At 35.7% G+C, this 13,496-nt stretch overlaps 1 protein-coding gene and 1 long non-coding RNA gene across 7 annotated transcripts in view; one reads left to right on the forward strand and one right to left on the reverse strand.

Moving 5' to 3' along the window:
* drd4-rs (dopamine receptor D4 related sequence) overlaps positions 1-13,496 on the reverse strand; it is a 116,602-nt gene that overhangs the window by 13,971 nt on the left and 89,135 nt on the right. For 4 of the 5 annotated variants that reach the window (XM_073945984.1, XM_073945983.1, XM_073945982.1 and 1 more), the window contains 2 exons: positions 1,565-1,723; positions 958-1,232 (listed from right to left, as the gene is read on the reverse strand). The exons of the other annotated variant lie outside the window; for it this stretch is intronic. In XM_073945984.1, coding sequence (XP_073802085.1) covers positions 958-1,194 — 237 coding nt within the window. In that variant the 5' untranslated portion in view covers positions 1,195-1,232; positions 1,565-1,723. The remainder of the gene's footprint in view (positions 1-957; positions 1,233-1,564; positions 1,724-13,496) is intronic. 5 annotated transcript variants of the gene reach the window in all.
* LOC110439363 (uncharacterized) overlaps positions 8,838-13,496 on the forward strand; it is a 49,099-nt gene continuing 44,440 nt past the window's right edge. Inside the window, exon 1 of one of the 2 annotated variants that reach the window (XR_002458177.3) lies at positions 8,838-9,109. This is a non-coding gene — a long non-coding RNA (uncharacterized lncRNA). The remainder of the gene's footprint in view (positions 9,110-13,496) is intronic. The other variant, XR_012402078.1, reaches the window with a different exon arrangement.

Below are 13,496 nucleotides of genomic sequence, written 5' to 3' on the forward strand. Positions count from 1 at the left end.
CTACATGTACCATCATCTCCTAGCTTTTCAACAGTAAAAAAACAAACAAACCTATATCTATAACATACTGTATATGTTTAAGCACGTACGCTACTTTCACAACATTGCTAAACTTTTTGTATTGAATGATCAAGATTAACTTGTACTTACTTTTTCCTTTAAGGGAAAAAGTATTCTACATGGAGGACCAGCACTTTCTGTAATTAATGGATTAATTAATTTAAAGAAAATGTGATTGATTGATTGATAATTTCTTTAAACAAAAAAAAGTATACTTCTTAAGGGGCTAATAATATTGACCTAAAAGTTGTTTTCCATTTTTAGAAAGTTGTTTTTATTCCAGCAAATCTGAAAGAAATAAAACTTTCTCCAGAAGAAAAACTATAAAAGAGCGTTTTGTTATTTACACTATTAAGCTTGATATAAATAGGTCAACACCAATGTTTGTCCATCTTTTCAACCTTCATTCATTCCCTTTCCTTTGGCTTAGTCTCTATCTGTGAGGTCACGACAGCGGAATGAACCAGCAACTATTCTGGCATATGTTTTACGGAGCGGTTGCCCTTCCAACTGCAACCCAGTATTGGAAAACACCCATACACACTCATTCACACACAATTTAGTTAATTCAATTCACCTAGAGGGAATATCTTTGAACTGTGGGGAAAACTGGAGCAACAAAACCCATGGAAACACGGGGAGACATGCAAACTCTACACAGAAATGTCAACTGGTCCAGCCAGGACTCAAACCAGCGACCTTCTAGCTGTAAGGTGACAGTGCTAACCACTGAGCTGCCATAAATCCATCTTTTCAACCTCTTTTTCTAATTTATAAAAGTGCAGTGACTATATCATCAAATAAGATTCAGCAATTGGAAAAAGTATACCATCACATGCTTAGAGTCAAACAGAGATTGTAAACCACCTACTTCCATCATCAATCTCTGGTCCTCACCTCAGAGTAGACATAAAGCGGCAGAACGAGAATGGCCAGCAGGAGATCAGCCACGGCCAGACTGACAATGAAGTAGTTGGTTGCTGTTTTGAGTGAGCGTTCGGTCAGCACACTGAGGCATACCAGGACATTCCCCAAAATGATAATAAGGATGAGAGGCACGCCACATATCAAAGCCAGGTAGTTGTACCCCTCGTGGGCCGCCGTTGGGTCTATACTGGGCGTCACATTGACCATGATGCCCCAAAGATCAGCTGCCAACCCGGATTCAACATCTGCGAGATGGAAAGATTGACACAGAGGGGGCTGTTTATGGAGATGGATGGCTCTTTGTGTGTGTAATATATGCTAATACGTGTTTGTGTTCTTGCCCATATGTTACAAGAAGAGGAATTATGACAAGATGAAGCCATAAATATGAACAAGCGCCCTCATTTCGCAGTCGTTTATATGCAGAGTGCTTGGAAAGGATGTTTATTTTTTGCGACAGTAACAGACTCTCTCTCCGTTTGTCATTTCTAATCCAAATAAAATGTCATTGTATGGTGTAAATGTGTGTGGATGTTTGTTTTGGCCTGTTTATTTTTGCTCTAGTCAAAGTTCCTACCTTGAAAATGTCGCAGTTTGTAGGGGTATGTAAAATACGTTGACTTGTCTGACGTCTGGAAATGTTGTAATCACATTTTGGAGGTGTTGACTCTTTCCGTCAGTGTACATGACGACCATGCTGGACGAGTTAACACTTTGCTCATGCGAGCTGATAGAGCTGAAAGAGAAGAGAGGTGATAATTGAGTTTTCTCTTCATGCTTTATATAGGCATCATCAGCAATGCACATGACTTTAGTGTTAAATTAGGATGCATTTGTGATGAGTTTGACACCCCTGAATCACCAAAGTTTGGTGAAGATTTGAAGTATTGCTGTTGTAAGGTTGTCATAAGCTAAAATGTGCTGAAAGTGATTTGCAGTTGTCGTACACCAGGGTTTGTTAAAAAATAAGTGTGAAGTGTATTTTGTTTTTGTTTTTTTCCTGGACCTAAAAATTATCAGTTATCATTTGTAATAACACACATTGAGGGACTCTACTTTTTTAAATCCATTGTAAAATATGTATCTTTATTCTTAAATAATACAAAACTTTGATCATCAGGCATAATAGGACGACTTAATATAGATTTGGGCTAAATGCACCATCTCCTATAAGCAGTTAAACTTCTTTGTTGTCTGCAAAACATATAAATGAATGAAAAATGTTACATCAGTTTAAGCTTTCCAAAGCTTTGAATCAACAGTACCAATTGATTTCCAAAATAATTCACTGTTATTCAGAGCTAGAAACCCCATATGCTGAGGACACATGATGATCAACAAAAACTCAGGTAAAACATTCCTAAAACAGCTTTTACAAATTTACTGCAAACATTTTACCTAAAATATTATCTGTCAAATGCATTAGCCAGTCACCTAATACCGTAATATGCATTATTTTATAATTTTTTAGCACTTGATTTACTTGTACTGTAGAAGATTTTAACAAAACAGACTGACGGAAGACTAAACTATTACTCATTTATATTTGTAAATTTATTTCTTATTAAAACAAATTTAATAAACGGATCTAAGATCAGGTAAAACAATAGAAACTCAAAACAATGTTTGGGAATGAGGTTTTGAAGTTTTAAAACAGTTAAGCTGAAACAAATCATCCTTTGCTTGACAATTTCTTGTCTACAAACTTTCACAGACAACTTGGGAAGTTGTGAATTTTGCGCAAGTTGCGTAAGTTTCATCAGATGATGTTCACATTGGCATCACATACACAAACGTTCTTACGTAAACCACTGTTTTAAATAGCTGATTATATCATTATAATTATTCATTCATATGTTCATTTTTTGCCGCTTTTTCAGGGCCGGGTCGCGGGGCAGCGGTCTTAGGAGGGAACCCCAGACTTCTCCCCAGACACTTCCTGCAGCTCTTCCAGGGGGATTCCCAGGCCAGCCGAGAGACATAGTCGCTCCAGCATGTCCTGAGTATTCCCTGAGTCCTCCCGGTGGGACATGCCTGAAACACCTCCCTAGGTAGGCATCTAGGAGGCATCCGAAACAGATGCCCGAGCCAACGCAGCTGACTTCTCTCAATATGGGGGAGCAGCTCTACTCTCAGCTCCTCCCAGATGTCAGAGCTCCTAAGAGTGCACCCTGCCACCCTTCGAGTGTTATATCATTGTTAATATAAAAGAATTATTCTTCACGCAAAATATTGAATTTTCTCTGACTAAAAAGCTGAATTTCCTTCACAGCTAATAAACGGAAAAACAGATCACTATTATGCTTATATATTAAAAATTTAATATTAAAATAATATGTTTAAACATTGACACAATTTAAAAAAGTTTAAGCTTGATTATCATTTTGCATTTTGCCACTATTAAAGCAACAATGGATAATTTACCTCAGATTTATCTACTTAATGCTTGTTTGTACTTACTGTTTGCATGGCTGTGAAGTGCTCCCTCTCAATCTTAGTTTTACAAATTTTACATTTAGCTGCCACTTTTTTGACTCAGTCTTTAAAGTGGTCATTTTGAAGCCAAATGTATTTCCTGAAATGTATATCCAGACACATTAGCCACAACAGACGCTGTCTGGTAGCAGTATTTGACCTGAGTGATTGCTGGTTGATGAGCATCAAAGAAATAAAATCAAGCTAAAAAAAAAAGGCTTACTATAACAATAGGCATGAAATAACGTGGAAAAAATAGGCATGGAATAAATGGTAACTACATTTTTAATAGACAAACAATAATCTCTGATATTCCGTGATTGGGACAAAACTTATAAACATCCCCTGATTTCTAATGTCTGGTATATACATGATGTTCCAAAAACTCCCATAGAAACCCTATTATAAGCTGTTCCCACACTGGCCTTAAAAAGTAGAATTAAAACATCACAATTTTCACATACAGCCTCTTCTTTAATACCTGATTATATCACTGTGTTCTTCAGGAATTGGTATTTGAAAAGGCGTGAAGGCATATAACATGCTGTTAATTACATTTTTGGGTCAGTTCAAAGAGCTGCACTAAATATCGACTTTTCACGGTGTTGGCTGTCATCATATCATTCTCCTCGCTCTCTTTCTTGGCTGTGAGATGCAGTGGAGTATGGGATCAGAGGAGGCTCCGCTTCTGTGAAAGCACACTGTTTGAAATTCACCCCTCTCGCAACAACAGGTGAAGGTTGCCATGACAGCATCCGCTGTGTGTGTGTGTGTGTGTGTGTGTGTGCGCGTGTGTGTACACAATAAAGACGGGAGGCACTTGTGAACATGTACATAAATAAAAACCCAATCAGAGGCGTTCCAGTTCACCTCACCCTTTGTTAACTAATGAAAATGTTCAATTAGGGAAGTCTCCTCTCAGGTCGATGCTATCGCTTCATCTCTTAATGGTCTGGTAGTTAAAGCGGGGTTGTGTGTCCTTTTGGAGAGAACTGAGTATGCCTTTTAAATGCCAATTTGATTCACGGTAAACATAATTTTGAATAAAACTTTAAGTACGGGATTATAAATGATGTGATGTTTGTGTAGCTTTTAATATTATTACATTTATTATCATCATAGATGGACTAATGAACATGGTGTCATGTTTTCATTCAGAAATCGCATGAACTGTAAGTTCCACAAATCAACACTGAATTGAAGATTAAAATGTAATTTTCTTGCGACAAGCTGACACATTACAACTTGAAAAGAGTGCTTTTTATTCGCATAAATACAGTGCTCAGCATATATGAGTATACCCCTCACAAATCTCTCATTTAAATTCATATTTTCTATAGGATGCTTTACAATATTATATTTGTGCATATACAATTAGTTTAGTCAAATCTGGAGCTTATCTAACAAAATAACTTACAATAATAGTTAAAAAAGGAATAGCCCAAATGTATGTCACAATCCCCAGCAATCCAAGCTTGTAGATTGCTGGGAATCATTCACTTTCACCCAGGATTAAAAATTAGTCACCATATGGCCTACAAATCCTGTCATGCACCACACACTCACAGCTGTTTCGGTTTTCAGCTGATTGTTTACTCACAAGCTAAAGCTGTTCATAACCGATTACATATAATTTTAAAGCAGCACAGACACACACACTAGTTGCTGTGTCTTGTTTATCTTTTGTAACATTACGATGTGTTTCCTTTGTCTAGCCTAGCTGTGTTTTGATCCTTTGCTTTTGTTTTGATTTCTTGCTGCCTGTACCAACCATTTGCCTGTTTGATGACCACGATCCCTGCATGCATCTGTTTGCCCCTGTTTTGACTATTGCTTGCCTGACCATTCTCATAATAAACCTGCATTTCAAACCTCAACTCTGTTGTCAGCACCCTTCACATAATAATATGTTAGGGAAAAATATTAAATAAAATTTTCCAAAATAGCAAAAATCAAGAGAAACAAATAATATATACTATTTTGTTGAAATGTTGTAGTTTATTTATTTATTTATTGCAATATTATTTATTTAATTTTATTTGTATTATCTTTCCATTTTTAAAGATGTTCTGATGATAAATATTTCTTTGTAATACATCAGTTTTGTTCAAATACACCAATATATATACCCATATTTGCTATATTCATTTTCAAAATTAGGTGTACTTATTTATGCTGAGCACTGTATGAAGAATATTGATTAACTTGAAATGCCATGTATATTTCATGTTTATTTCAGTTTATTTACACATTTAATCAATGCTAAATAGAATAATATTATTTAACATAAACAAACAACATTATTTTTTTACTGTAAATTTAATCCAAATTAAGAGCAGTATTAGAATATTTAGATTTGATTTATATATTTTTATAAATCTCAAAATACCTTATTTGTTGTTGTTTTTATTAAAGTAGGACTTATTGATTACTTGATTGATTGATTGCTCGCTCAATTGATGAATTGATACAGTAATTGCAGTTTCTTTGCCTGCCATTTAATTAAACATGAACATGTACCTATTTTTAATTCAAAATTGACATTTCATGTTTTACTTCAGCTGGTTTTTAAGCTGTGCTAGATTAACATTCTGTTCAGACTGTGTCCACGTGCCTCCCAGTCTTCTCTCTCTGCATGGATCATGTAGCCTGTCATTGTGTGGGTATTAACAGAAATCTAAAAAGCACAGTATGATGACTCTTTAATCTCCCAAAGTACAAAGGTAAACAAACACAGCTTGTGCCACTAGCAGTTGTCAGTCCGGTAATCAATCCCCATGCCTCTTGTACCCTGCGTTCTGCTTGTAAATGTCAACCTGGGCAGGACATCCCAGGGTAATGGAAACAGCACAGAAAAGACAAGAAAAAAAAACCCCAGTCAGACCAGAACGTTTTATACCATGCACACAGATAACACAGTCAATCCTGTCCAAGAATGTCCCTTCGCAACAGCCGTCAAAGCACATATATCCTCTGTCCGTCTCTTCGACAGAGGACGACCATAATAATTTGATTATAAAGTTTAAAATGCCATTGTCACATTGACGTTCGCCCGAGAGCAGAAGGACTCGGAAGGTTGCATCTCATTACGCTCCACCTTCAAGCTCGGACTGTTTGATTTTTGCACATTGGAGTCTACTGAGGCTAATATGAGACGCTTTATTGGGATTAAGTTCATGCAGAAAGGTCGTTTCATTACAGGTGGAATGATTTAAGAATTAGTCTCTTTAGCGGAAGTGGCATTTAAAGGATTCACGTTCTCTGACCTTTTCTGAAAACGTTTGTGTTCTGCACTTTTCAAGGGAACTGTATATTTTAGTGTAGCTTGATGTCATTTAAGAGTGCTGAAAGTGGACATTTCAGGGTAAGAAATATTAGATATGATGGCTAAAATAAGCCTTAGGGGAAAAACTACTATATCCAATGCACATCTTTATGTTATAGCATTTTTAATTCATTACTTTCAGGGTTTTCAGTATAGCTAGAAGGACATCTGCTGCATAAAACATGCTGGAATAGTTGGTGGTATATTTTGCTGTGGCAACCCCTGATAAACAATCGATTAAGCCAAAGGAAAATGAATGAATGAATGAGTGAATGAATGAATGAATTTCAGGGTTAGAATTATGATGGATAAAATATGCCAAGGTGGAAAACTACTACACTTCAAATGCACATTTTTATAATATTATGCAGCGTAGAAGCATTTTTAAATTGTTAACTAATTGTATTGATCAAAATGAAAACATTTAGCTGTTCCATCTGGTTGTTTAATTATTTTAGAATATACTCAGAGTTATAAAAAATGGAATTAGAGACCTCATAAATAAATCTTAGTTTGTCTGGATTTATTATTTATTGGGTATGAGTACAAATAAAATGCATGATAGTATTTCATTTTCAACCTTCGAATAAAAGCTTTTTGACAATTGGTCAGAATAACGTTCATAATTCATTAATGTGCTGCCTAAAAATTAATATAAACATAGCACCTTTAAAATTTAAGCTTTTTCTCAATGAAAAAGCTCTATTACTTTTTATTTTGACCTGAAGAAATTTTCAGTGGTCTCTTTAATTTTTTCCATTAATTCATGAGTTTTTGAGATTTCTCACCACATTGCTATAAATGTGGAAATAAATGTAGATTAATAAATGTAGAAAAATGTAAAAAGCTATAATAAATCCTATTAAAATACAATTAAGATCACTTTATATTTTAAACTTTGAGTGAGTATATTTATTGCATGTAAATTGCATGTTTTGAGATTTTAATCTTGATGTACTCTATACTTTAGAGACAAATCACAAATGTGAGCAAAAAGTGAACAAAAAAACTGTTTTAGGTACACACTTGTTTGTTACAAGGATATATAACTAATGTTATTATCTGTATAATATATATATATATATATATATATATATATATATATATATATATATATATATATATATAATATCTGTATATATATATATATATATATATATATATATATATATATATATATATATATATATATGAATATGCAATGTTTCACTTCAGATGGCTAAGTTTGTGTGGGTGTGGATGTGTGTATCTGCTTCCCTCCATGTACAGGTATGTAGCCCAGGTTTTCACAAATTTTCCAAACATTGCTTTTTATTCCAAACAAAACTTTTATTTTTCACTGTAAGAGTTAGAAAAAGCCATCTAAATTCATAGATGCATATAAATATAAATATTATTATGTCCTCATAAAACGAAAAACCACAAAAGCAAAATCTGACAACATCTTCAACTGTGGGAATCCTCATATTTAACAACTATATAATTACAGTATTTTATTTTTTATTTTTTACAACTACAAGCCATTTTCTGTTAAGATATTTAGAAATGTGTATGTATGTACACCCTTTCAAGTGAGACTGTTTCAAGTACAAGCACTATTTTATAAAATTAGAAATATGCTATTTTGGATGGATTTTCTCTTCTTGGTCACACGCTCATTTAAAATCATCTTTTAGTACCATTCTCACCTACGAGAAGATTCTGTCACAAGCGATGGCAGCCGATTTTAATTACAGACAGAGAATTTCAGAGCTGCTACATTCCTCCATAACAGGAACAATGAGGAGTGATCAAGGTAATTACTGCCTTTCCTCTCTCTTTATTATAGTGATTTTTTCTAAGCCAATCAAAGCCTGCCAGTCTTTTCATAGGAGTTCAGAAACGTTTGCATCGTCTTTGTGACCATTGAGTCCAGTAATAATGTTTGCATGGTATAAGTGCTGCCTTATTAGTGAAGGTTAGTAAAGTGTCTATTGTTGACTCTTAAATGGCGGCCCAGAAATAGAAAGAGAATCTGATAAGCCAGACTGAGGCATCTCACATGCATCTCACATGTCAAAGCCTCGCTATTTGAGCTGGTCAAAGCCTCGCTATTTGAGCTGTCGAGCTCTGACAGAAGGTGTTTTTCACCCTTAAATGGTTTGATTCATGAGAAGTCTTGAGAGGCGGCAGATCAGACGATGGTCTGTGGCATTTCCTTTGTGTGGCTGAATGACTTTTTGAAGATTTATGGCCATGAGGAGCTACAGGAAAACATTGAGGGCGCAAGAAGGGAGATAAATGGAGAGACATTAACTGCGACAATAAAAGCTCCTGAGGGAGGTGAGGCAATGATCTGTGTTGAGGGGGATGATTGCGTATTAATGTCTGTGTTTCTTGCATGTATGTGCAAGGGGCATGTGAAAAACAGAGGATTAGGGAGCAAGGGAGCAAAACCCGACAATTTATTTGAGCAGTCTTTACAGGATATGAAAATAAAATGCATTTAAACATGTTTCTCTTCAAGGCAAAACTTGAATTTGGTAGTTTTTAGTTTAGTTTGTCTATTTGTTTTGAGCAATAATATATAAATATATATATATATATATATATATATATATATATATATATATATATATATATATATATATTTATATATATATATATATATATATATATATATATATATATATATATATATATATATATATATATATATATATATATATATATATATATACATAATACATACATTTGGATGCAGATATCCTATAGTGTTAACCTGAATGCAAATATATAAACCAATATACATGTACAATATCCAAATTTCCAAGTCAAAGAAAGTGGGGCCTTGGAGTAATACCAATACCTGCAACTACCTACACTATATTTTAATCACCACAGACAATTTTTATTTTTTATTTTTTTTGCAAGCTGTTTCAAACTCTTGAAACAAACTTCAAATGGGTTTGGTTTGGTCTTTTTCTAAATAATCTCACACCAGTTTGATTTGATCTGATTTCTGGTTAAGACAGTCTAGCATTCATATGTTCTTGGCAGCTAATGGACCTTGAAGTATTCATCTTATTTCGCAGATGAAATGCTCTCATTTTACATGCAAGGTTGAAACACTTCCTAACACAGATTTTGCTTCTTCTCTTGTTGACTAACTGATAACGCAGTCATGTTGTCTTCATCAAGTCAAGTCGAGCTTTATTGTCATTCTTCTACATGTGTGGAAATAGAGAGAAATGAAATTTCGTGTCTTGCAGGTCAATGGTTCTATATAAATTAATCATAAATACAAACACAACACTGGACATGAGCTATTAAAAAAAACTATGCATAACAAACATATACTACACGATGCTTAACTATACACATAAGACAGGCTATACAAGTATTTTTACATGAGACTCAACAATGTTGTGCAGGATATTGTGCAAGAGAGGTATTAAAGATGAATATATTGATAGTAAACATTGTTTTCCTTACTGATCCCTTGTCAGATGGAGTTTAGATAAAGTGGCAGGTGCATAAGAGAAGAGAAGAGAGTTTCTGCAGGTGGTTTGTCAAGCCCTCTCACCTGCATGAAGCACAATTTGAAATGCACAATGTTTCCAAGAGACATGGAGCGATTAAGAAAGTGTCTATAATGCAAATGTGCAACCTGGTGCAAGAGTCAAAGAGATGAGATGGTGTCTTTTCTACAGGTGGTTTGTTAAGCCACCTCACCTGTACGGGACATACTCAGGAATTCATGAGATTTCAGAGGGGAGTAAATTGACTGGAGATTAGGGCTCTAACAGCCTGTGGGAAGAAGCTGTTGGGTAGTGTAGCTGAGCAGGCTCTGATACTTTGAAACCTTATTTCTGATGGCAGCAGCTGGAAGAGACTTTGGAAGGGATGGGTAGAGTCTTTCACAATACTAACAGACATTTTTCACAATGTAACAGAAACCTGCTTTGAAAAAGTGACTTCATGAGTTAAGCTTCAAACATCACAACATAAAAATGGACAACAGATGTTTTTTGCAAAGGAAAATGTGTAAAGTCACTGCACAGCATGATGTAGACACAGCAAAGAAAAAAAAATAGTCAATGTTTCTTGACTTTGGTCATCCAGTGTAATCAAAAAAGTGGATAAAATTAACATTATGGCAGTATATAGCATTAATATCCATATTAACACTTAGCATAACAGATAAAACTCTGAAAATGCAAGACCCAAACTATTGATAAATTGTTATGGCAAGTGGGCAGGGGTTGGGAGTGTGAATGTGAATGTGTGTCCTGAGTACCACAGAGAGGCTCCAGAAGGATAAAAGGAGGAAGGATAAAAGAAAATCTCTAGGAGGATAACAACAGGATAGATAGTCTCTACTGCACAGTGAAAGCCAGATAGGAAGAACTATGCGTGTAAATCCTAAATCCCCTGGCATCAAAGATGTGTGCAAGTAACTAATGCTAGAGTCTCCTGTATTTAACTCACACGGTCGGATTCCCAGTCTATCCACTTCCCATTGGAAATGTTGATTTGAATCCCACTCAGAAGGGCTGAGTAGGTCCAGATTGGTTACATTGGTATCACTGGTAATGAAACCAGTGTAATTAAAACATCACTTCCCTGGTCTCAAGTGGCACACTTGCAACTGACTTGAGGCTGCAGTTTTTAGTGTCCCTATAAGCGCCTCACAAGTAAAACTGGAGGGGTTGCATTGGTGCAACCCGGATAGGTGTGAGAATTAAGGAAATGAGTATGACTGAGGTCATCTTGCAAGAGCTGTGTGACTAAACAGGGATGCCCAAACTAGGACCACAGGACAAAGTTGGCCCACAGTAACCTTTGATTTGGCCCACCTTCCCATTTGAGAGGAGAGAAATAATTATTGGCATGGTTTAGAGATTGTCATTTTAAATCTAACTTTTGTTTGTTTGTTTGTTTGTTTTATTGTTAAAACCTAACTGAAATTAAATGTTTTCATCCAAATGGTAAAAACGAATCAGATAAAGATTAAATGTTCATACTGTCACCCGACAGAGAGGACAAATCAAGGCAAAGGCAAATCCTGCATGAATAGTGTATTCATCAGTGAAATCCACTGTTGTAAATGTGATTATGTTATCATTGCAATAAGTTATCATTTTTAAATGTTATACTGCATTAGTTATTAAGATTTAAAGTAATGCTTTCTATTTACTTTTCAATCTAATTAAATAATTTAGGAAATTGCCCATGGCAACTTTAATGTAATATAGCTTGGTATAGGTACCTTTAGCCTCAATGATATTTGACCCTTTTGGCCCTTTATATGAAAACGTCTGGGCACCCCTGGACTAAACCATGCTTCACATACATCTAAAGGGGGACAGGTGACTGAAAAATTGTGTTCTTTAGTATTCATGTTAGTAGATCTCATTGGAGATGCCAATTTGAATTCAATGCTTGAATTAGGGCAAATTGAACCGGAGGTGTTGCACTGGTGCAGTGAGGTTTAGAGGGATGATTCTAACTAAGAAAACTTTTCACTGTAGACATCAAGAGGTGCACCAGTAACTACCATATGCTCATTTATGGTGCACCTACCTCCCACTCAAAACACCCGTTTGCATGAAACGCTAGACAGGTGCTGTGACCCCAATGGGAGAGAGGTTTGGGCAGGTGAGTGTAAAGGTGGCAAGCTAATAAGGGCTGTGTAGGTAAACTCTACTGTAATGGCCTCAAGATGTCTGATGCTAGAGTTTGCAGTCTTAAGAATCCTTATTAGTGACCCCGCCTTCCACTGGACACAGTCGTTTCAATCGCTGATTGGTAATAGATAAGTACAGCAAGAGATGTTGCATTGGTGCCGTGACACATACAGGTGAGAGAGTAACAGAGGCACAGCAGAGACTAATGCTTGAGGTTGCAGTCTTTAGCATCCTTGTCAGTGTGTATTGAAAATGCTAGTTTGAACCCTGCTCAGGGGTGCATTTGCCAAGGACATAGCTCATGGATGAACTACTATAGTATGATACATCATGGGGGAAATAAATAGGACAAGCATTTCCCAAACTCTATTGCAGCTACATTGTTTCATCCACGTTAGTTAAAAAGCTCCCAAGAACAGTGCAAGAAATTGGAGCTGTGACTGGGGTTTGAGTTTTGGTGGGTTATGAAGGATAACCTCACTCCTCTGATCCAAAAAGCATCCTTGTTAGCATCCTTGTATGCTTGATATGCTATTTCAAGTCCCACTTGGATATGGTTAAGTAGAACCCAACAAACCTCTCACCTTGAGTTAGCAAATCACAGTTAGACCTGTTTCAAAGGATTCTGGTGCTTTAACACTAATTTGTTATTTGCCAAGAATCGGTAAAGTTATGTGTGTTAATGGCTCGTCCCTGATAGACATATATTACATGTACACAATATGTACATATGTAAAGTTGAGCAGTGTCTGCATTAATCCATCAATGAGATAATCACAGTGAAATGTCATGGGTTAATTAGACATGCTTCTAAAATAATCAACAAAAGCTGTCAACAGTCATTCTCTATGTTAGATTGTGTCATCCCAGTGCAGACCAAGATAAGTTTCAATTAATTTTGATTTGACAGATATATTAACCTCAGTCTGTGTAATGTGGGCCTACTTCATCTACCATTTGTACTTCATGACAGTTGCCCTGCTGTGAGATCTTGATCATTGATTTTCATGCCTTAAGTCTTGTAAATCAACTGCCTGCTT

Source organism: Danio rerio, chromosome 4 (assembly GCF_049306965.1).
Source record: "Danio rerio strain Tuebingen ecotype United States chromosome 4, GRCz12tu, whole genome shotgun sequence".
NCBI lineage: Eukaryota > Metazoa > Chordata > Actinopteri > Cypriniformes > Danionidae > Danio > Danio rerio.